A 24,922-nucleotide genomic window follows, 5' to 3' on the forward strand; every position below is an offset into this window, starting at 1 on the left:
GAGGTAAGTTTCTCATTTCTCATGGTCCAGCTATGGAAGACAAATGGCACTTGGAATTAACCTGAAGAAATTTCTGGGAGTAAAGTTAGAGCCAAGTCGACCACATGTGTTTCCTTTTCTAGCAGGAAATACCATCCCACATTTCATTCACAACTTCATATTGGGTACCTGAAGCAGACCCATCTCCTGAAGCTAAGGCATTTGAAGGGAGGGGAAGATGTGGTATTTTCCTTGTTAGTTGGGAGTCCCAAGGACCAATACCTGATTTTAAATGTATTTTAAAATGCATTTTGCAGCCCTTTTTGTCCCCAGCTGCAGGCCCTTGATAACAATGTGGTCAGATTTGAATCACCATTTGCCCTGAAACAAAATCATACTGTACCCTTATACAGTGTTCAATCAAATCTGTATATGAAGCATATTAAGCTTTTATCATGAGATGAAAAGCTTCATTCACTATTTTTTAAAATGTTTCTAAGTTGTTGATGGACCTTTATTTTATTTATTTGTATGGGGTGCTAAGAATTGAACCCAGTGCCTCATGCATGCTAGGCAAGCACTCTACCACTGAGCCACAACCCAGTCCCTTCATTCACTATTCATTTCACTACTTAAAGATACTAAGATCAGAATAAGATTTGGGGTCTTTTTAGAAAGATACCCTTCTGCTGTGTAACTCCAATAATCCTATGGTATCTGTAGAGAAGTATATCAGAAGGGATTCCAAGGTCCTGCTCTAACCTTCCTTTTGTCCCCGTTAGGCAAGAGACTCAGCCATCATGGAAGAGACTGGACTGAGTATTTGCAGTCCTATGACTCAGGATCTCAGAACGTGTTCCCCCAGACTATGCCTTATCTCAATCCCTGCCAGGGTCATCTGCCCAGCCATCTCCTCTCTTCTCCTGTCTCTCCTACCCCAATTCATAGCAAGGCTGACTGCCCAGATGCAAGTTTCTGCAGTTCAATTCACCAACACCCAGAACAACTTGTTGGGAACAGAAAGCTTGGGAATGAATAAGGTGGTGGAGGGTGGAATCACTGGAAGTTCTTCTGAAGGTATAACCAAGTGAAGCCCCTAGAGACTTAGACTCAGGACTAAAGAACAGTGACTGGGCAGAAGGCATTCCAGGTGCTGGGGATGGGGGTCTTTTGTCTTCATGATGATGGTAACTGTTACCATCAAACTGAGTGGCAAAATATGGATGGTCATAGGGGAAAAAATATCCCTCAAAATAGCACAAATACTATAGATCTGGGGGAGGGGGTGAGAGAAAAAGTCTACAAGGATACATTGAACTGCCAAAATGTGTAATTATAGTAATTTACGTGTCCTGCCCTTTTTAAATTCTTCATTAACATGCAACACAGTATCTACTGTGTCTATCATTAAATGTGTCGGATTGAACATGTGGTGCATTTTACCTGATTGGCAAAATGATCACACTTGTAAACGCAGGCTGTAACAGCAGATTCCTTCCACAGATTGTTCTGGGCTTGACACTTTAAAATGAAGAAAAACACAAAGGTAAGGAGGCGGGCAGGGGTCAGAAGAAACTTGCCTCTATCCTGGCCACCAGCAAGGCTGACACAGAGGGTTAACAGTTAAGTGCAAGTGCAGCTTGAAGTCTAGAATCAGGATCAGGCCTCTTCAGAAAGCTGAACAAGACGTCTGGGGCCACGCAACCCTCCACCTTTTTGGACTCACGTCCTCGGCCTTTGGGACTAACCAGGGAAGCTCACTTTAGTGGCAGCCAAGGCGAGGGGCCGGCCTTGCCAAGACTAAAGAGGGAGGAGGGGAAAAAAAAGCAAGAATCCCCCACCCCCTCCGGGCGGAGGGGGCGGGAGGAGCGCGTCCCGGCCGGGCCCAGCAGTGTCTTCCACTCTGTGCATCTCTTCGGGAGCGACGCGGGAAGGATGCTGGGCCGCAGGAGCGCGCGCGCGGGGCCCGGGATGCCGCGGGGCTGGACCGCGCTCTGCTTGCTGAGTTTGCTGCGTGAGTACCGATCGCGCGCCGCGCCGGGGCGCCTTCCCAGCGGGGAGGGTCGAGCGGCGGCTGGGCTGAGCCACAAACAGAGCTGCGCGAAGGGAAGGGACCCCTGCCCCACCAGCGCACTGTCGCCCACCGTTGCTCAGGAGGGACCAGCGTTTCACCTGGGACTCGGTGGCGGTGGGAGGGGAAAGACACCACGGGAATGTAAATTTACCCGAGGTGTGAGCCGGACAACACGGCTCGCTGAAATGGACTAAAATAAAGCGCTTTGGAGATGCCAACGTTTCGGCGTTGCCAAAGGTGCGGAGCGCAAAGTTGGAGCGGGAGCCAGGAGAAGGGGGAGGAGGGAAGCCGGAAAGTTGTGCGGCTGTTGGTTGATTCAGAAAGCAGCGTCCCGGAGCGGGTTGGTGGGAAGGGCCCCGGCGCCCACAGTCTACTAGGACCGGGGATCCACAATGGGCATTAAGGAATTCAAGAGAAGCCAACAGGGGGTGAGGTGCAGGGTCCTGGGAGTCCTAGAGGAAGGCCGAGTTGGGTGAGCAGAGGCGTTTGGAATGAACAGCCCTTGAGGTTGGGGGAGGGGGGTGATCTTGCATTAAAGATTGGAAAGCAAAATTAGAATTACCCCTCCAGATACCGCTGGGATCCTATCGAGGGCTCCCTGCCTCCCTCTCTTCACAATTCCTCACCCCTGCACAAACTCAAAGTATTTATTGCTCGCCTCCAAGTTCTAAAGCTAGCAGACAGGTCAGGACACTCCTTGCTCACCCCCACACACTCTGAAGCTCTTGCTCTCACTTTGGAAAAAAATAGTAGGCACTCACTAAACATAATTAATTGTTTTCATTGGGGAAATAACCTTTCCATCTCATCTCACTTAGAGGTTTGAAACTTTGTAAGTCGCTCTCCCTTTATTAAACAACTCTCTAGGGCTCCCAGTTCCCAACTCACTACATGCTAAAGACCACCCACCTTGGGTGGCCCTGCAAAGTAGATCTGCTTGCTGGGCCTCTTTGCTCCCAGTCTCCTCTACTATCCCTGTTTGGGTCCACCCAGTTGGAGAGAGCTGGCTTGGCTTGGAGGAGGCCGAGTTAGGTTCTGGGTTGAGTGTTTGGAAACCTTGGACACGCTCTTTAGACAGGGATAAAGCTGTTGGTGAGGTTTTGAAACCCTAGAATGGGTGCTACACTGTTCCCTCATAGCAGGGGTGAGTTGACCAATGGCTCAGATTCCCATCAGATGCTGCACTTTCTTTTGGCCGCATAGCTCATGCTGACCTGGGCCTGGGCTAAGGGAGGCCCACCCTTTTTTATTTCCTCAGCTGGCTAGTATCATTCTTGCCTTGGCCTGCAGAGGAGGGCTGGGGGGGATGTAGTGCAACTGCTGCAAAACCTCTGACAGATGTGCTGGGAAGTTCAGCATCTCAGCTTTGGACTGAAGAATAGTCTACTACTTGGACTTAATGCTTTCCCCAAGACCTCTCTAGGGTTTCTGTTTAGATTTTTTTTTTTTTTTTTTTTTTTTTTTAATATTAGGACTTATTTTCTGTCCTGGGTATATTGTAGGATAAATGAAATGAGTGACTATAAGTTGAAATGCTACCAATGGGCCATTGCAAAAAAAAAAAAGAGTGTAATTATTACTGAGAAATTTAGTGTGGAGTTCTGTGATGTCTCATTACTATCCCAATGAAGAACTTGGTCTCAGGAGCTCTATGCCTGTGAGATTGGCATGGACACAGGCATAGCAGCTAACCACAAATGGGCTCTCTTTGCAGAGGGTGGGTTAGGGACCCCTGGGCAGCACAGCTTAGCTACCAGCCCGGTGGGAAGCCTTTCAGTAATTAATTAGGGATCCTTTTTCTTTTCTTTCTTTTTTTTTTTTTTCAGGCTTAGGGTCTCTTTTTCCTTCAAAGTCTATAACTCCCCTCACCCTGACAACACCCCCAGTCCTGCCGGAATAGGTCACATTCCTTTTCTTTCTTTGGGTCCTTCGTGCCTGTGGACCTCACACCCATATCCTGTCTGGGTCTACATGTAAGAGGGGAAAAAGAAAAGGGAAAAGAATTTTATCAGATATTTTCCAGAGGGGAGCGGACTCCACCCTTTGACTCTCTGCCACATGGCGATGAGAAGGAGTAGCCTTGGGGACCTCTGACTAAGTCAGTGGTCCCCAGTGCTCCCCCTTGTAGGGCCAGCCCAGTCTGCACAACCTTTGCAAATCCTGGACTTCACGGCATTCCTGTTTGGCTGATAGTACTTGCTAGGGCCTTGGGCCCTTTTCTTATCCCTTTGGCTCCACCTCCTGGGCCTCCTCATCTCCTTCCTTTCCTGAGTCTTTGTCTCCAAATGCTCAGGGCAAGAAGTGCCAAACTGCAGCAGATAAACCCAGGCACAGAGTCCTACAAAAACAAATAATAAGGAGGAACAAATTCCTCTCTTACGGTCTCATTGCCTTATTTCCTTTAGACCCTGGGCTCAAAGGCCTGGGCTTACATTCAGGGTTGGATGGTTACCCAGCTCCACCCTCAGGGCACTTGGGCCTCTCTCTCTTATGGACTTCAGTTGATCTAACGAAAAGTCCTGTGGTGTGGAGAACAGGAAGCATGAAGGTATGGGAAAAGAACAAAACTCCACCCTCCAATAGAAACTTCTCATGGTTGCCAGGGCAGAATTTCCATATTTTTTTGGGCTTCAGCTTCTCTAATGAGAACATTTTCTTCCCTCTAGCTAACAAATGAAAACACATTCTCTACAATATTTTGTCTAAAGGGCCCTGATTTTTGTGCTATAAGGCAAAAGATGCATGCATTTTGGGAAGGCGGAGATCAAATAGAGAGACATGACAAGGTGTACTTCACTGGACCCGCACTGTGGGCCCCATCAGGGAATGAATCACTTCCCTTCAGGTGCAAGGGGAAAAGCCTTTTGGCTTAATTAGGAGGTCTGTTCCTTCCTGATTTGGAAAAAAAATAAAATGAAATAAAAACAGATACCCCTTAGGGAAGTGGCATCTCTAGATATCGGTGCTCCATTGTTAAAGAAAATGTGTTAATTGGATCTTTGGGTGAGAAAGCCAACAACCTAGACAAACCCTGGATGTGCAAGGGCAGACGGGAGACAGGCTTGCTAAGTATGATAAACTGGGCTTTGTGTTTGGGTAGTCTCAAGAGACAAAGGCTAGAGGGCTCCAGAGCCCAGGGAGAGGAGACCTACCTGCAGCAAGAGAGGAACAGTGATGGGTGGAGGGTGGAAAAGACCTGGCTAAGAAGATTCCTTGTAGTATGACGTCATTAGCATGGTAAGATATGATGTTTCAAGGTTATACCGTCATCTTTCCTAGGATGCCCTGTAATCTTGCTCCACTCTCTCAAACCTTCAGTAAAAATCATTTTTTTGCCTACTGGTCTTGTGTGAGTGGTTCTCTGCAAAGACTAAAGGAATGGGTGCTTGGCTAGCTTATGTTGAAGTAGTGTAATAGTGAGTACAATAAGATATGGAGCTGCAATCCAAGGGTCACAGGAGCTAGGAAAACAGAAAGACATGAGTGGAAGAAATGTAGGCAACCCAAGGATCCTGAGGCTATTGAGGTTCCAAAGTAAATGGATGGGGTCAAGACAAGCTATATGACTATAAAAGAAAAATCTCAGTACACTGGGGATGATCAGGCCGCAGACTCTTACCTGGTTTATGCCTGCATCTCAGCTTTCCCTTAGGAAGACATCAGCCCAGCCTTTTGTTCTAGTTTAGTATGTTTCCAACTCATGGTAGATCAGAGGGTTGGCAGGGACCCCTAACAAGGATGTTTCCTGAATGCTTCCAGGAAACATGAGGGGCTTACTTATCCCACAAAGTAGCTCATCTCATTTAAAAAAAACAAAACAAAAAAAACAACCTACATTAAGTTTTCTCCTTGTATTGCAGTGAAATTAGCTTTACTGTAACTTCTAATCACTATACTAATTTTTTTTTTGATTGTCATAGGTTTAATCTGGTTCTTCATGAAAATCCCTAAAGACCATTTTAGTCAGCCCCCCTAGATTGTGGAATCCTTGAGGGATTTATTTAAATTACATTGACACTAATGCCTAATGGAGGGAAGAAATCAAACTGGCTTATATTGTGCTCTCTATAGAACTGAGCAAGACCCTTTTCACATCATTGGTGCTTCAGGGGGGAAAATGTGCATATACTGTTTAAGTGAAATGAATCTTGAAAGAAGTCATTTATTCTCCCTTCTCAGATTCTTCTTTTTCAGATCAAGGGTCAGCAAACTTTTCCTGTATAGACCTGGATAGTAAATATTTAAGGTTTGGGGAGCTCTACAGGGTTTCTCATGCACATCTTTACTTTGTATTATTTTATGACACTTAGAAATATAAAAGCCATGCTTGACTCACTGGCCATACAAAATCAGTCCCTGGGCCAGATTTGTTCCGCCAGCGATAGTTTGCCAAGCCCTGATCTAAATGAAATAATGCTAGGTCTTCAACAGTGTGACTTGATTTCTAGAAATCTAATCCTGGTTGTCTTTATGTGGACACTCCCTAATTTAATATATTTCCTCTTAAAACCAAGCATCAGAATGAGACTGCCGTAGTAGAAGCTGTAGGTATGAACATATCCAACACAGCTATTCGACCCTACTGCTTCTCCTGACATCCCAGGATTATCCTCAGTGCCATGGGTAAAACACACAAGTATAAGAATGGCCCCACCACTCAAGATATTTGTAGTCTAACTGAGGTGACAGTTAGACCTATCCTGAGGAAACAGCATATGTGATTTTGTGCCAGATGAGTGATAGAGATAAGCCTTCTGCTCTCTGGGGAGCAGAAGGAAGGGGCTTATCATAATGACAGCTGCTGGCTTTTAAACAACTACCAGACAGGCAAATGCTGTACACTTGGTGACCTCCTTTGTTCCTCAAAATGACCAGGAGGTAGGGTTTGTTTTTAATCCCCATTTTATAGGAAAGGTTTGGAGAGTTAAAATAAGACTATTTATGAGGCTGTGGGCTCCAACCTGTCCTGTCTGAGGACATGTGCTTTCCACCAAGATACCCAGGAACTCCTTCAAAATGCTTCACTTGGGCTGGAAGCTAGCGAGTGGGCAGATTGGGGCTGGCTGTCAGCTGCCCAAGAAACAGCATGGTTAAAAAAAAAATTATGAGAGACCTATGAAAAGTAAGACCAAGTATAGAAAACCTCAGTCTCTTCAAGTATGGGAATTTACTTATAACAGCTTCCTGGAGCTCTGAGAATTTGTAAACCTCCTTTCATGACCAAAAGAATCTTCAACATACTAATTGTAGGTGGAAGTATTTTCAAATGCATTGCGAGTTCCTCTGCTTCTTCAGAGTACACCCCCAGATAAAAGGACTTTCAACCTTCATGACTCAGATGGATCATGAAAATAACGTAGCTCTGTTGCAACTCAGTGACATTGTTAATGCTTATGAAGGTGTGTATCTATTTACTCCTCATAAATGATACCCCACTAGTGCGGGTTTGGTACCCATGTATGCTTTTCATTTATTTTAGTTTCTTAGTTTTCGGCTGCTGCTGCTTCTTATTTGCTTCTAATAGTTTCTTTCTAATTGTCAGCTTTGGCTAAGATAGCAAATAACCAAGTATTTTAAAATTGCATGTCCAACAAGAAAAATTGCTTTTATATAAATACCTATAAGTTCAATTGTGTGAATTTTGCTACATGAATTCTGTGACATCTATTTGACTTCTTATCCTTCTCATTTGTTAACTTCCTGACACCTTGTTTCTTCCCTGGCTCCAAGTTTGTGCATCAAGATCCTATAGGACAACTAAGGTCAGATAGCCCTTACAGTGGTGCGGTTAATAAGGATGGGCTGAGAAGTAAACAACAGAAGGTGGCCTTTTATTCAGTTTTAAGTTGAACTACAGTTCTCTGCAGGGATGAGGTCAAGGGCTGTTCCTCTTGTCTAGAATGGACCACAGTGGAGGTTTCATCAATTGTCTCTCAGCGTCTGACAGATTCCCACTGACTGTAGGCTGCTGTTAGTCCCCTACAGAGCCGCAGGTCAGAAGCTCAGAAAAAGAAAGGCCAGTGTTTGATGGTTTCAGGCCATGGATGTGAAGGGGAAGAGAATAAAAAGAAGCCTGCAGTCAATCTTGACTCTTTGTCTGTCATTCCTTCAAGACCCGGTCTCTTTGGTGAACTTTTAAAGGGAGCCCTGGAGACTGAAGCCCAGGGACTCAACTGAGTGACCTAAGTGATAGTAGCCAGGTCAGGATTGGCTCCCTGGCCATAAGGTCTCCTTGCTTTGTGCCAGTTTATACAGAGCCCGTCCCTTAGCCTTGCCTTTCTGCCCTTCCTTTGTCTACGTCTCTAGTGTTTCAGAAGGTTCTCTGCTCACCCTCGGCTCACAGCCATGAATGTGACGTTAGGGTCCCCTTCTCATTTGCAAACAGATTATAGTACCTTCCTCCATGCTTAACCAAACAGTGGGAGGAGGAGGCTGCTGCAGCTGGGAGCCCGTCCCCCGCGGGTCAGTAGCTGGCCTAGGTCCAGAGTTGCTTCACTATTCTGGAACAGACACCTCTGTCTTCAGAACTAGCAGCAGGTCTCTGTTCACATCTGGAAAAGTTCAAAAGTGTTTTTCTGGGTGAAGGAGGCCCCTTGGGGGAGGGGGTTCAAAAGCATGACATCATTTCTACCAAGCCTTGCTTCCTTTGGAGAGGGAAAAGGGCTGGGCCAGGCTGGACCAGATGAGATTCCCAGGAATTGACGTGTTTGAACAGAGAAGGGAGGGTGTGGGCAAAAAGAGGGTGTCAAGGGGAGATTCCAGGGGTGCCTTGGAATGGTGCCTTGAGCATGATCTTTTATTTCAGTGTCCTAATGTCACCAACACCTGCTCCCTATAATGAATTCATGTCCTAGAGTCAGATTAGTGAGGGGGTCCTATCTAAAAAAGGAAGTAGCGTGAATTGACTTTTACATCTATTTTATTTTGATCAACCCACCTCCCATCTAAGCCAAATAAGAACTCACCCATCCTTGTTTCTCCAGAAGTGTGAAGAATGCATTTGGGCCCTTAGTAGTTTAAACCCAGCCTGACCACCTTACAACATGTTGCAGGAGTCAGCTGAACACCAGTGTCTGTCACTACTTGCCCTACATCATCTATGATCTTGCCTCTTGGTCAACACCTTGGTAATTTATGTTCTTTATCTCTAAAATGGAGATAGTAATATTTCATCTTCTGCCTGCTTTCCTATCACCTAAGAGAAAAAAAAGTGACTATACATTTGCTGTTGATATTAATCTACTTGCAGCCTGCTGGGGAGGAAGGCAGATGTGGTAGAGTGAGACCCTGGTCACCACCTTTAGGGGAAGTCTCCTTGGCCTCAGGTTAATTGACTTGAAGCTAAAAGTCTGACTTCTTTCTTGATGCCGAGGGATCAAGAGGTTTCATTCTACAGTGCTGTTTACCTGTAAACCTCTGAAAAACAGACCTAGATCTTAAGCAGGAAAATTTGGAGACAAGCTTTAGGGTGTCTTGGGATCCTCAGAGGCATTTTCTTGAGGATGGTACTGCAAGTGTGAACTATTGATACTAAGTCGACCTCTAACATTTACAGAGCCCAAGGCCAGAGTACAACAGAGGCCCACGTTCTGTATGTCTACATTTATAACTTCACAGTTTTAAAGCAGGTCAACTAACTGGTAAATAAAATATCTTCTATCTTTGTTAACTTGACAAACATAACCTTCATGGCTACTTGGAAGGCCAGGTTTGAATTTGGGATTCTCACGCTCTTGAAATTCAGTACACAATTTGACTTATCAGGAAGAGATGGACCCTCACCCCAGCCTAATTCTCTTCTCTTCTTCCCTATGACTTGGGCCTACGCTCTGGGGGATTCTTGCATGGATGCATGGATCACCCCACCTATACCCTGCAAGTGGCCAGCACTTGATTACCAGTGGGCCTTGGCCTTACACCTCCTAGTGCTGCAGTTCACCCTTAAAAAGATGGGCTGGGGAAAAGTCCATGCAGATCTCAGATGTGAGAAAAGAATCATTTGAACAAGAAGTCAAAGAACTTCTGGTCCTCAAAGTGCAATCTAGAAGAGAGAGTACATGCCAGTCAGTCCTCACAGGAGACACAGAAGGTCCAAAAGGTCCAGGTAGAAGCCTTTTCCTTCCCGAATCTATAGATGGTACCACTTGGCATGCAGAATATATGGAAATGAGGGGCAAGGACACTTGGAAAGATCTTCAGAGAATGATTAGATTCAGGAACATTCAACTAAAGTAATTTATCACTTGTTATATCATTGATTTTCTCACGTAAGGTAGACAGAAAAGACCCTCACTTAAGAGGTAAGTAAACTGAGGTACATGCACATGTGAAATCACATAGTTAGTTCTTGGTGGAGCCAGAATGTAGCGACCCCCCCCCCCCGCCCATTACACTTAATAAGAAACCAGGCTTTGTGTTCTCTGGTCCATTAGGAATTTTTAGGTTAGAGCCTCTTAAAAAAGAAATCTTGGAGTTCTTGCTGCAACTGAGTTCCTAAATGAAAGGAAAGGAGAATGTATTAGAAGGTCACAAGGGAAAAGATGAGGGGGTTTTGGGAATGAGAAAGACCAAGAAGATTTTTTTTAAAGGAGATTACATAGTGATTATTCCAAGAGTTAATATGTCAGATGGGGAATGACCAAAAAAGAGAAGGATACATCAAAGAGGAAATAGAAACTTGTCTTCCCTTAGATTTTTTTTTTATCTCTGCCATATATGTATGTGTGTGTATCTCATATATCTCAGGTGTAATTTTGTATTTTAATATTTTACTGAACACTGATGAACATTACCTCATATTTTGACATTGCTGCTTGGAATTTATAAATTTTTATTTGGGAAAATTATGTATATGATTGTGTAGTGACTGTAGTATATTAAGTGTATATGCCATTTATCTTATTATAATTCATTTTGATGCTTGCAACTTTTCCCTCCTACAGTTAGTACTACCTTAGACACTTGGGTGCATATAAATTTTTATTTCTCCGTTTGCTCTGGAAAAATCTAGTAATAGGAAATTAGTCCACTGTCCAGGAGGATTTACTGCTGTTTCATTGCCAGGGGCAGAAGGGGATATTCCAAAAAGTTTCTGCTTGAAGCTAAGAAACTGTGTCAGGAGATGTCATGATGCTCCAGAAAGGTTCTGACTTTTCCTCCTTGTTTCCCTATAGCCTCTGGGTTCACAAATATGGAGAACATGACTATTGTTACCCCAGAATCACCCTCCACGAGTATGTCTCCTGAAAGTGTTTCAACAAGTGTACCCAAGCAGGAAAACATAACACAAAGCATCCATGGAAGTAACAGTTTCCATCCTGACGTTCAGAACAGCAGTGAGACCACATCAGACATCTCAGGTAAAGAATTTGTCCAAGTTCCTCAAGCAATGCTGCTGGTACTTTTATAAAGCAGATAGAATGTTTGCAGACCATGTCCTCTGCCACAGATAGAATCAAACTAACCCTTGCATTAGTACTTTGGGCATCTTGCTTAGGGTACTCTGACATAGGTTCTAGATAATTCTTCCAATGATGACATCTTTCTCAGGTCAATGAATTGACAGCTGCTCCTGAGGAGTGATGCTCCCTGAATGCTCCTCTCATGCTGAGTTCAGCTGGTAATAAAGATCAGATGAGGACTGCATAGAGCATAGATCATGGTCTCTTTGAAGGGCTCTAGGTTCATCTTGGGCAACTTCGGCTTCTCTAAGGCAGCATGTAATTCACTTTCAGAATCCGGAGGGCACCTCAAACACATGCTAGATTATAACTATGGTTCCAACAATGGCTTGGAATGAGTTTGGTCGAGATAAGGAGATGAAATAACAGTACCTCCCCAAGCTCCTGTTTCTATGTAAAAATCCCTGTCCATGTCATGAGCTGAGGTTGTGTGTGTTCATTTGTATATATGTGCCTGTGCACACATGAACATTTGAGTTTTGGTGTATTCCAGAGGCTACGGACAGCTGGACATCTACTTCTAGGGTTACCCGAGTCCCCGAAACCACAAACTCTTCTGTCCAGCCACAGACCTCTGTAGCCACCACAGTGTTCACCACCCCAGAAAATGTGTCGACTTCAGAGATGACCTTGAAGCCACCTGTAAATGTTTCAGATTACTCACCCAATAGCACCAGCTCTGTGATAACATCACCCACGGAACCCTATACACTATCTTCTCCTACCCCAAGCATCATCAAGGTGGGTAAATTGGGCCCAAAGGCAGATTGCCCTCTCACTTCATATGCAAGCAAGCTCTCTTTCCCTCTTTTCATACCAGCTGATGATGAGATTTGGATCATATGGGAATCAGCACAGAAATATGCACTTTGAATATTGCTGGGAGGCGTCAGAAATGGGGGAAAGAGCACACTCAGGTGGCAAGGGTGAGCTTTGCTTTGGGTATTGCATTTTTTCTAGTAGAAAGCAAAGGAGATTCTCAGAGATCCATCCAGTCTTCTATGGTTCCTTCTATACCTATAGGTGTGGCTTTGACTTGGGCACCATTTCCCTTTGGGAATATTTGGAATCCATGTCCCATTTAAGGGAGCTGCTTCTCTCACAATATTTAGGGCAAATAGCATTTTGTCTGCGTGAGAGAGTTTGGTGGTTGTGCCAGGCATAGAGAGGCAGTGAGGGCGCCATTGGCAGTGGTAGGAACTGAGTGCACTTGGGATGGTTAGTTCAGCCTGCCCTTCCGAGCCTTGAGGCATGTGGCTGTCAACAGTTTTTAGCATGAAGGGCAGAAAATCTGAATGCATGCAGCCTTAGGACAGGCATGAGAGGCCCACCTAGTTTCTGTTTCTAAAGAGCCAGCATAAGAATCTGGGCAGTCCTAAGGGCCAAGAGGAGAATGGGTGTGTCTCCAGGATCTGTCTGGCCATCCCACTGTCTGTTTGTCTATATGGGCTTCCTGCAAGTGTGCAGTTGACTAGAAGAAAAATAGCCCAACTGGGAAAAGATTCCCTCTCCCATTTCTGTATCATTGGAGCCAGTGTTTATAAATTGTAAATAGTGACTTGCCTATAAGCCCAAGCCAGTAACCCAGTAATGAACGATTTGATTATCCAACAGGGATAATGTGTAAAATGGAAGAATACAGAATCAACACAGGCCGAATATCCCTTATCTGAAGTGCTTGGGACCAAAAGTGTTTTGGGTTTGGGATTTTTTTTTTTAATATTTACACATAAAATGAGATATGCTGGGGGTTGGAGACTGGACCCAAGTCAAAACACAAAATGTGTCTATTACATATATACACATATACGTATATCCATAGCCTGAATGCAATTTTATACAATATTTTTCAATAACTTTGTTCATAAGACAAACTTTGTGATGTGACATCTTTGCTTACTGCATCATGTTGGTACTCAAAAAGTTCGATTTTGGAGCCTTTCAGATTTGGGGTTTTTATCATTGACAAATTTTAAATTTCCTGTTTCCTAAAACCTTTTAAGAGAGTACCTCATAGAAATCCAACTGGAAAGGAGGTAAGAAAGAAATGAAAGACAAAGATTCTCATATGTATTTTGTTTTTGTTTTAATACAGGGAGAAATCAAATGTTCAGGAATTAGAGAAGTGAGATTGACTCAGGGCATCTGCCTGGAGCTAAATGAGACCTCTAGCTGCGTAAGTCAACCCTGACCTGCTACCTCCTCCCCTCCCCCACACACCCTTTGAACATCCTTAAAGCATCTTGGATTGGGCCAGATTTTGGTAGGGGTCTGAGGAGTTCAGCAGGGAAAGGCTGCTTCTAATGTTGAGTGTTGTATTTTTTGGGAGTAAGAGGCCCCATCTGGTGGGCAAAAAAGGCAAAACCAATTGGAATAAAATTTTGTTATTTTATGTCAGATTGAAGTATGCTTTTATGTTAAGAAATTCCTTTTTGTTATCCAGATATAAATTAGTCAACTAATTCTAGTGGTAGTGTTATTATTTTCATATAACTCTATAATCCATGCAGAATTTACTTTGTTGTAATGCTGTATTTTCCATAAAACTGTTTTTCCTAACGTTATTTATTGAATGATCACCTCATTCAATAAAGCTTATATTTAATTTACATGGTAGTTTACAGGTTTCTATATGTGTGGGCACATTCTTTTTATCTTTTTAGTTTGTTTACTTTTATCTTTTTAGTTTGTTTATGCTTTTATCCGTTTTAAAATTTTAAGGTTTTTTGTTTGTTTATTTGTACTTTTAATATGCGGCTAATCAGGTCTTTCCTCATTATACTATAAAAAGTATATAGTAGTTTCCAGCTCTTCTTTTAGAAAATCTTTGAAGACATCTGTCAGCATCCAAAAAAAAAATCCCACCACCATTTTAATTGGAACTGTTCTAAAAATCCTTCATTTTTTTCCCCCTAGTATTCTTTGGCATTTCTAAGCCTGGTGAGTTGTTGTTAAATTTATTTATTTATTTATTTTTAATTTAGATTTTTTTTTTCTTCCTTGCAAGTTTTTTGTTTGGTTGATTTTTTTGTTTGTTTGTTTGTTTCTTTTTGTTTTGTTTTTTGGTCCAGTGCTAGGGATTAAACTCAGGGCCTCATGCGATTTAGGCAACTTTACCACTGAACTATACCTCTAGTCCGTTTCTCTGTAGGTTTGATGGATTTCTTAAGCTTGTTTATAACACGATATCCTATTATATATTCCAGTTGATTATTGTTGGGATGTTAGAAAGTTAATGGAGTTTTGAATAATTACCTTGGGTTTAACCATTTTCTTGAACTTGCTTATTAATTCCGGTAGCTTTTTATTTGGTTCTTTTTAGTTTTTGAGGAAAGCAATCGTGTTCTCTGTCACTATATATTGTTTCTCTCTTCTTCTCAGTGTTAGGGCTCTTGTTTCAGTTTCATGTCTTACTGCATTGGTTAAGAATATATATGGCCTCGTGTTAATTCTTAATGATGATACCAAGCCTCCTGCCTGGTTTCAGAAAAATCCTATTTCATGAGAATAACAAGGTTCAAGATGAAGGATGGAGGTGAAAGGAAGAGTGTTATTTACTTATAAAAAGCATTTTCTTACAAATTGGGAATTAACGAAAACACACAGGTGATGTGTGGCATGAACAGATTGCAGCTTATGGAGGATATAAGTTACTTATTTTGGTCATTCCAACGACTACATCTTACTTGCAACCATCAGTTGGGTCTCTCTCTCTGACTTACACATCTTTTTAAATTTCACCTAAAAGAATTTTTAAGCCAGGGCGTTTTAAGAACGGAAATCGTGAAAACACAAGTTCACAGAATAGAATAACTTAATGCAATTTGAAAAATACACCCAGAGTGTTTCTGCTGCTGATTTCCAACCCTACTCATTAAGGGAAAAAAATTGTCAACTCTTTTGTTAACTATAACAAAGGAAAATGATCATTTTTTTTTTCCCCTATCATTTTGGTTGAGCATTTACTTTTCTGTGTATCACATCAATCTGTGCCGGAATGCTAATTCTTTGTGGCCAGGATTTAGAGCTGACTGCAGAGCTTTCAAAGTGTCTGTTGCTTTTCAAAGTGTGAACTAGGGTCATTTTAACTAGGGTCATTGTACAAGACAAGGGCCACTCTAGAAATAACTCCCATTACTCTGGTCTCTTTTTCACTGTGGTCTTTGCTGTCTGATATACTTTATGTCATAACTCTATATGTTCCTTTGAGATTTGGGGAGGACCTGTGAAGTAGGGGTTTGGAAAGAGAGCAGCTCCCCCAGTGTTCCATGCTAAAGGATTCTGCACTGCTCACAATGAATCATCCCTGTGGCAGTCAGTACATGGGTAGTTCCGTTTTCCCTGGTGTTTCTACTCCTGTCTATTACCTTTCTTCCTGAAGGGGCCTCCTCCCTAGCCCCCAAGCAGCAGTGCCTCCTACTCCCCAGGATCAATTTTCCTCAGCCTGCAGTTCTTGTTCCAGAATTTGTAGCCCTACCCAGAGCCTAATGAGGAGCATGACAGGTTCAATTTTCCTTGTTTGGTTTTCCCTATCATGTAATGTTGGTACCCACCTAATACCAGTACTCACCTGCACCTGGGTTTCATGCTCATAACAGAACTATGCATTCATGGTTCTCAGATACCCAAACCCTAACTCTGCCCTACTGCTTGGTGGGTACCAAATAGACTATTTAGGCCTGTCTTCTGTACCTACACTCTGTAGACACATAAATCTCTATTACTCTCCCTTTGCTCCCCATCCTTAGCTCCAGGCAGCCAAGGAAAGGGAAGGTGACACTGCAGTGTCCTCAAACACCTTTTTCTACATCTCAGAACGTTCATTAGCGGAACGTGTCTCCCCAGGTCTGATTTTGCATTCTCTCTGCTGCAGTGCCAGCTTAATTTAGCTTTGGTGGTTGTGGTTCCCCACATTGTTTCTAAAATGTGAGATTACTTTATTGACTTATTCTATACCTGTTGGTTGAATGGAATTCACCAAAATATTTTTTTTAATGTTTATTTTTTAGTTTTAGGTGGACACAATATTTTTATTTTACTTTTTTTAATTGTTTTTTTAAAAGAGAGAGAGAAATTTTTAATATTTATTTTTCAGTTTTTGGTGGACACAACATCTTTATTTTATTTTTATGTGGTGCTGAGGATCGAACCCAGTGCCTCACGCATGCCGGGCGAGCGCGCTACCACTTGAGCCACATCCCGAGCCCCACCAAAATATTTTTAACTGTGGTAAAATACACATAATCTAAAATGTACCCTCAGAACCCTTTTTAAGTGTATAGTTCAGTAAGGTACATTCACATTTTTGTACGAGTCTCCAGGACTCTTTGCATCCTTCAAAACTGGAACCCTTAACCTGTAGAAGAACTCCACACTCCTCCAGGCCCTGCACACCTCCATTCCCTCTGTGTCTGTGAGCTTGGCTACTCCTCTACCTACTTCACAAAAAGTAGAATCATGTGGTGTTTGTCATTTTGCAATTGGCTTATTTCACTTAGCATAACGTTATCCAGGTTCACCCATACATAGCATGCATCACAAATGCCTTCTTTGATAAAGTTGGATAATATTCCATTGTGTGTATATATTCCATTTTATTGATCCTTTCATCCACTTGTAGATATTTGGATTTTTTCCACCTTTTAGCTACTGTGAATAATGCATCTATAAACATGAGTGTGCAAATTATTTCTTTGACACCCTGATTTCAGTTTTGGAGTATGTATTTAGAAGTGGAATTGCTGGATCACATGGTAATTCTGTTTTTGAGGAATCACATACCATTTTTCATAATGGCTGTATCGTTTTACATCACCACTAATAGTGCTCAGGGTTCCCAATTTCAACACTTGAAATTTTCTGATTTTTTTTTATCATAACTATCTTATTTGGTGTGAAGTAGTAGCTCATTATCATTTCAATTTTCGTTTCCCTGATAATTAGTGATGGTGAGCATCTTTTCATGTACAGATTGGCTATTTGTGTATCTTCTTTGGAGAAATAATAATTCAAATCCTTCGCCCACAAATTTGGTTTTTTACTACTACTTTTTTTTTTTTCTTTTGTGGTGCTGGGGATTGAACCCAGGGACTTGTGCATGCAAGGCAAGCATTCTACCAACTGAGCTCTATCCCCAGCCCCACTGCTACCTTTCTCTAGTGCTACATCTGTTTATGTGCAGGGCTTGTTTCTACTCAGCTAGCTCACATTACTCTTATTCTGTCATATTGACTTCGTCTGGGCTGGGCTGCCTCCAGCCCCCAGATCACATCTCCAGCCCCCGCCTTCTTTGCCCTCTGCCCAAACACTAAAGGTCAGTTTCCATGCACAAAACATAAGCTCGAGATGAAAAACTTATGAAGACAGTGTGTCTCTTGGAAAGAACCTGAGCTCTAGAGACAATCTAGTTTCTCACCCTTGGTTACTGTCCCTTTGTTGTTTGACTTCTAACAGGTCCTTGAATTACTCCAGTCCTCATGTCAAAATATAATTTTTACCTGCACTGTCAGATGCACACTGCAAAGTAAAAATAACATTATTTTTGAAAGGGCTGGTTGAGGGAGATTGATCCTAAAATTTCAGCATTGGGAAATAAATGACTTCAAGGTCTTTAGAAAAATGCCTGTCCCTCCCCTCACTCCCATCTCAGTGCCTGAGGTTCTTCTTACATATGTTTGGAGACTTTGCAAAGTTTGAATATGCTGCTCTAGAAAAGTTAGATGGTTTTATTATTTCTCCAAAGTCACATGTGTGAGCAGATATAATTAGGGGCTCATAAATCTGATTCTCATGAATAAAATGGTGAGGCTGTGGCTTCCTCCTGCCCACTCTCCCATGATGTTTGCCCGCGCAGTGTCTCTTGGGGGAGGATGTTTATTCCGAGCATCCGGAGAAGCATTGTGCTTTGTTCAGGACCCACCTGCTCCTCGCTAGGCCCAAACACAATTCACTGAGGCCCTTGGATTCCAGAGTGGGAGGCTGCTCTTATTCCCTTGAATTTAGTCCAAGAAGTTAAGCAAGGGGGGGACCCCATGTGGAAGCCAACCAGTGGGGTGTTAAGTTGAACAACAATTCCTTGAGTTCTGTTGTTTGCTTGGTTTTATGATTAGTGCAGTCCAGGTTCAAAATTATGTATGGTACACCCTCGCCCCCACCCTATGCACATACTCAGAAGTCTTACAGTCTAGTTAGAGAGAAATGATAGGCAGAATATGGTAAAATATGGACTCTGTGTGATATAGTATATAAGGTCTTGCTATTAATATAGTAATAGCTGCCATTTATCTAGTGTCCACTAGGTTCCCAGTGTATTGGACATTGTTCATACAATGTCTCTTTAGTCACGCAAACAACCCAGTTTATAGCTGAGGAACTTGACACTCAGACTAGCTGCATAACTTGTGAAGATTCTAGTCAACGGCAAAAAAAGGGTTGATGCCCTGCACGTCCACTGTGGTACCCAGTTAGTTCCCTGGTATCTTTCCCCACCAGCCTCACCTGCAGGCATTCTACCCCTTCTTCAAGATCTATTTTGAGATGTTCCTGATAATAACTCCATGCCAGACATGACCTCGCCGTCCTTTGTATGTTCTTAGCACTTTGGTTGTACCTTTGTCATGATACTTGCCATGTAAATAGTCTCTGTGTGCCTCCGTTTCTTCATCCACGAAATGAAGAGAATAATTATGCCCATCTTCTAGGCTTGTAGGAGGCCTAAATGTACATGAAGAACCCTTAGGACTGTGCCCTAGACATAGTAAGCATCATTTATTTTAATTGCTGATGCAAACAAAGACCCTGCTACAGGAAGAAGGAGTTTTGAGTGTGTGGAATTCATAGACCATCCCATCCTCAAACCCCAAAGAAAGCAGTTTTCAACAGTTACTTCTTTTTTTTTTTGGAAGGGGGGCAGTTATTGAGGATTGAACCCAGGGGTGCTTAACCACTGAGCCACATCCCCAGTCTTTTTTTATATTTTATTTAGCGACAGAGTCTCGCTGAGTTGCTTAGGGCCTTGCTAACTTGCTGAGGCTGGCTTTGAACTCATGATCCTCCTGCCTCAGCCTCCCAAGCTGCTGGGATTACAGGCACACCAGGCGTGTGCTACCGCACCCGACCACAGTTTCTTATCTTCAGGGCTTGATAAATGCCAGAGCAGCTGTAGAGGTGCAGCTTCTGAGCACTGAGAAGTAGGGGAAGGTGGAAGGTGCCATTCTCTCTGGCTACTTTAGATCCTAGGGGAGCCCTGACCCTCTGTCTCCCTCAGGAAGCAGACATTTTTCAGCCAGAGACACTTCAGAAACCTGCTGGGGAACTTCCTACCCTCTGTCCAGAAGGCATAGTGGGTGAGGGAGGAGAACCGGGTCTACCCAATACTCTTCCGATAGGAGACTGCTGGTCATATCCAATGTGGGGGTCCACACTGCCTAATGCAAATGTATTAAAGAGCCAGACTTTTCCAGAAGGAGAGTCTCTACCCAAAGACTTACTGGGAAACCTGCAGAACTGATCTTTTAATGGAGGGAAGAAGCAGCAGGGGCCTGAGGATGCACTTCTCTGTGACCTAGTCTTGGCGGGTGATTCAGGCTACCGTTGGGCTCCTGTCTTGTGACCCGGATTGACCAGCCCTGCTCTTCTCGCCTTGTCCATGCCCAGTTATTTTCCCTTACCTCCCTCAAATTCCAGTGGGGGGCTAAGGCCAATCTTGACCTTGCCTTGTGCAGAAGCAAAGGAACCTGGGTTTTCCTGACTTAGATCTTAGCAGTAGGAAAATACCCAGGCTCCTTTCCAACTGGGAGGACCTCTGGCCTTGCCACGAGCAGCAGCCCTGCCCGCAAACAGGAAGCGTTCTCCTCCACAGAGGCCCAGGTCTGATGACTGTCACACGCCCCAGCAGTTTTCCCCAACAGGAAAGTTGTCAGAGCCATCAGGCATTTCCGCCTCTGCCATCTGCCATCCGGACAGAGGAGAAAGTCTTAGTTTCGGTTATGCAGGGGAGGTCACTCTGATGGGAGGCTGCTGAAATAAGTCCCGGGAAGTGGGAGATCAGGGTTTTGAAGGGCAAAACCAATGCTTCCAATTCATACCTTTCCTGGGACTCATTTGTTGAAGTTCATCTTCTGAGTCTGAGTTCCCGAGTCTTAGGAACCAGTCAGCAACCTTGGAGAGGGATACCTGGACTTCATTAAGATTTTTATGCTTTTGATGGAAAAGGGGTTGAAACACCAGATAAAAACATCATTTCCATCTGAGCAGTGCCCTTTAGGAAACCCCTCTGCACAGGGAGAGGGAGGGTCCCTCGTAAGTTTGTCCTCCACTCACCTTCATTGGCTTTTCTGCCATCATTTGAGTCTAATGTAACCTGCAAACAAGGATTTTCTCTTAGTTATTTTTGAATTATTGTTCATAATTTCTGTTAGTGATTTGTTTTTCCTTCCTTCCTCCCTTTCTCTCTCTCTCTCATTATTCTCTCTCTCTTTCTTTTTGATACCAGGGATTGAACCCAGGGGCACTTAACCACTGAGCCACATCCCCAGCCCTTTTATATATTTTATTTTGAGACAGAGTCTCACTAAATTACTTGGGGCCTCACCAATTTGTTGAGTCTAGCTTTGAACTTGTGATCCTTCTGCGTATGCACAAATGGGCAATCTTATTTAAAGATAACATTTCCTGAGTCTGTTCTCTGATGTCTTAGATACTAATAAGTATATGTTTTGGTACAGGAAAATTTAAGTTTTTTTTTTTTTTTTTTTTTTACTGTTTTGTTAGTAACTATTTTTTTTCAATGGGAATTTAAGAAAGACAGGTTCTTCTTGAGAGAAGGGGTAATTTATAATTTCTGTCAGAATTGTTACCTGAGACTATAAATGCAGTTCAGAGGTACCGGGAAGTTCATCTCCTACTTTCTGTTGTTCTGTTTTCCTAGGAGGACTTTAAGAAGGATAGAGGAGAGGACCTGATTCAAATACTGTGTGGGAAAGAGGATGTTGATTCTGGGACTGGCATGTGCTCCTTGCTTCTCGCCCAGTCTGAAGTTAAACCTCAGTGCCTACTGCTGGTCTTGGCCAATGGAACAGGTAAGGATGCACCTTTTCTCAGGGAGTAGGGCTGAGATTAGACAGGCCTGAGGTTAAAAGATCCTGGGTCGAGATCCCACATCTGAGCTCCAGAGACCATAGGTGCCGAGATGGACCAACCTGGCCATCAGAGCATCTTCTAGAACAGCATGGGAGGATATAGCTGCATAAGTTTGTCTAGCTTCTAGATTTAGCAAATCCTTGTTTCTAATTCTAGAACTTCCCAGCAAACTCCAGCTTCTGAAGAAACACCAGTCTAAGCTGAGAAAGGTAAGTTCTCTGACATGATGGGTCTCCGAGGGAACACGGGGTCAGGGAGTAGTAATTATCTGCTCCAGAAGTTTCCCTTCCTGCCCCTCCATTCTTCTCTGACAGTCTTCACATTCTTCTGATTGAACCAAAAATTTTACAGTGCAGCTCAATTCAGAGATGTCAGTCTTAAGCCCTGTCTCAGAAATCCCCAAGGTCACTATCCTCTTGTGTCTCTTCATTGTTGAGTTGCACTCGGGGATATAAAGTAAGCTGGCCTTCCTCTCCTAGAAATCCTTTTCTACAAGTGACAGGCTGCCTTTTCTGTGTCTTCTCCTCAAGCTGGGGATCCAAAGTTTCATGAAACAAGATCTTGGAAACCACCAGAGTTATTCCAGAAAGACCCTGATTGCACTAGTCACCTCAGGAATCCTGCTGGCCATCTTGGGCACTACTGGCTATTTCCTGATGAACCGTCGCAGTTGGAGCCCCACAGGAGAAAGGCTGGTCAGTTCTGGGGTCCAGGGCAAAGGAAATGAGGAAGATAGTGGTCTTCTGGGGAGGTGGGGTATCATGGGTATCATGGAGGGGGAGGAGAAATACCAGAGGACACTTCACCTGTGTGCTCCTGTATGGGGATACACATTCATGCATATACTGTATCCGTTGAAAAATCAGAACAACATAAAGCAAGAAAAGTGGGTAAAGTTACTGGGGCCAGCCCGCTTATTCACTCTCAGAGCAGATGATTCATGGCATTGTGTTTCCTGGGCTAGTTCAGCTGAGTACATCCAGAACCGACCACTAAGTCAACCATAGTTATTTATAAGCATATTGAAGGCCCAGTAGGTGCCATCTTGCTTCTACTTTTGAAGTGTTCTGGACAAGGGGAGGACAAGACTGAGGCATGCCTCTTGGCCTTGGGAGGTCACCTACTCTGGGGAGTTTATTCCACCCTTAGGACGGCCAGTTGTCTTGGGGGAGTTGGCTACTGGGCTCTGGTGGCGCGGTGTGGTGCCTCTCCTCTGTCCTTTTTCCTCCAGGAGCTGGAACCCTGACGGCTCTACGGGAAGAAAGGAGCCTGCACGTGCAGCTGCGTCTCCTCTCCCTCCCTTCCCCTCCTCCCTCTGGTCTCCCTCCTCACAGTGTCTCACACCCCTGCTGACCAGATAATGCTACTTTATTTATACACTGTCTAGGGCGAAGACCCTTATTACACGGAGAACGGTGGAGGCCAGGGCTATAGCTCAGGACCTGGGTCCTCCTCTGAGGCTCAGGGAAAGGCCAGTGTGAATCGAGGGGCTCAGGAGAACGGGACCGGCCAGGCCTCCTCCAGAAACGGCCATTCAGCAAGACAACACGTGGTGGCTGATACCGAACTGTGACTTGGCTGGGTGGGGCAAGACTGGGCAGTGTCCAGGAAAAAGTGGCCCCTCTCTGCCTCTTGACCACATATTGCCTCCGTGCTGGAGGCAACATCTCTCATGTCCTACCCTTCCCCTCTGTGTGCACCCCAGAGGCCGTTCGGGGGGACCCTCCACTTTCCAGGTGCCCTTTATACATTCAGCTCTCTGAGCCTAGACTCTGGTCTTTTCTTGGTAAAGGTGTGGTGGGGAAAAGCCAAGGTCCAGAGGAGCTGCCAGGGTGGTTGATGGCCTTGCAGCATCCACACAGGGACCCCCTCCTTCTCTCCTGCTCTCTGCCCCCTTACAGAAGCCCCTAGGGGAAAGGATGGGCTTCTCTAAGATATATCTTTCTCCCAGGAGGCTTTTACTGTTTTTTCCTTGTATTTCTTTCTCCAAACTACCCCTTGTACCTGCTCCCTTGCAATGATATAACCAGAAAAAAACACGTTGTCTTAAACCTTGTCCCTTATCCTTCCTCTAAGACACTGTGGGTTTAGCCACCAGCTCCATACTTGCTCTCCCAAGTTCCTGTAAGCTTCATGTGTCTCCCTCTGTCCACATACAGAAGCTGGCACACTTTTCTGGCTCCATGTTGTAGAAGAAACAGCTCAGTCCTGGTCTCTCAGGGGTCACACAGAGTCTCCTTGGATCAAAGTGAGCAGGACCATGAGACCAGATCCAGATCTCTGAGCAGAACCTCTTGACCTGTGCTATTCTGCAGAATTCTCTTTGTGCTGAGGCTGGATCACGGTCTCCTCTTATCTGCACAGCTTCTGTTCCCCTCCTCTGACTCCTGGGTTGAGCAGTGACCTCAGCCCCAGCCGACTTCTGTTTCTGCCTCCCCCACCCGAATCCCTTCATTGCTCTGCATCTCCAGATAGTCAGAGCCCCATGACTTCTCCCAAAGATCACAAGCTTCCTCATCTGGGGGAGACCCAAGTCCTTTTCTGTTGTTGTTTTTCTAGAGGGGTGAGCAGGGATCCTGGTTTCAATAACGGTTGGAAAGAGAACTTTCCAGAAATGAGGATTGGGTGGATTTTTTTTTTTTTTCTGAATAAAAAGTTGTGTGTTTAAATACTGTAATTAAAGTAATACCGAACTATCTGTTCTGTGGGGCTATCCCAGCTAGATGTTCTGAATGACAGAGTAGTCCCATCAGACCCAGCAGGACCATGCAGCAATGTGGTGGGGAGGGCCATCCTGGGAAGAGGTTGACCATCTCAGGGGACACAGGTACCAATTAGGAAGCTGAGGATCTGTGGTCCAGTTTGCCAACTATTCTCTATGGGGGGAGGCAGGGAGGCTGGATATTTCCAGTAGTAGAGAGAAATGCAGGCTCTAATGGAGCAGGGACCTTCAGGAAGGAGGGTGATGTGCCTGGGACTTAGGAACACCCTTCTGAAAAGAGGAACACACTGGTGCTGCATGCAAAATATGCAAAACAAAGGAAAGGGATGATGTCCTAGGCAGCCTCTGTTACCAGACCATCTAAGGCCCCAGCTCAGAGCAGAAATAGCAAAGGACGATGTGGAGACTTTTCTAGAAATCTGGCAGCCAACTCCAGGAGGGGAGCCGGTTTCCACCCTCAGGATTTCAGCTGCTATCTGTAAGCACTCACCTCTTTCCAACTTCCAGATGCCCCCACCCCAGACCACAGGAAATGGGGCGGGGAGG

General features: G+C 44.2%; 1 protein-coding gene across 2 annotated transcripts; it reads left to right on the top strand.

The window, feature by feature from the left end:
* The first annotated feature begins 1,561 nt into the window (after nt 1–1,561).
* On the top strand, nt 1,562–24,323 carry Cd34 (CD34 molecule). 2 transcript variants are annotated; one of them, XM_027934808.2, is made up of 8 exons: nt 1,562–1,993; nt 11,227–11,412; nt 12,008–12,255; nt 13,610–13,690; nt 21,443–21,593; nt 21,811–21,863; nt 22,185–22,349; nt 23,042–24,323. In XM_027934808.2, the coding sequence occupies exons 1-8, from the start codon at nt 1,915–1,917 to the stop codon at nt 23,225–23,227; spliced, it is 1,149 nt and encodes a 382-aa protein (XP_027790609.2). In that variant the 5' UTR covers nt 1,562–1,914; the 3' UTR covers nt 23,228–24,323. The 2 variants fall into 2 exon arrangements, with proteins under 2 accessions (XP_027790609.2, XP_027790610.2); XM_027934809.2 differs by having other exon boundaries at nt 22,886–23,134.
* The last annotated feature ends 599 nt before the right edge of the window (nt 24,324–24,922 follow it).

Source organism: Marmota flaviventris, chromosome 12 (assembly GCF_047511675.1).
Source record: "Marmota flaviventris isolate mMarFla1 chromosome 12, mMarFla1.hap1, whole genome shotgun sequence".
In the NCBI taxonomy this organism is placed as follows: domain Eukaryota; kingdom Metazoa; phylum Chordata; class Mammalia; order Rodentia; family Sciuridae; genus Marmota; species Marmota flaviventris.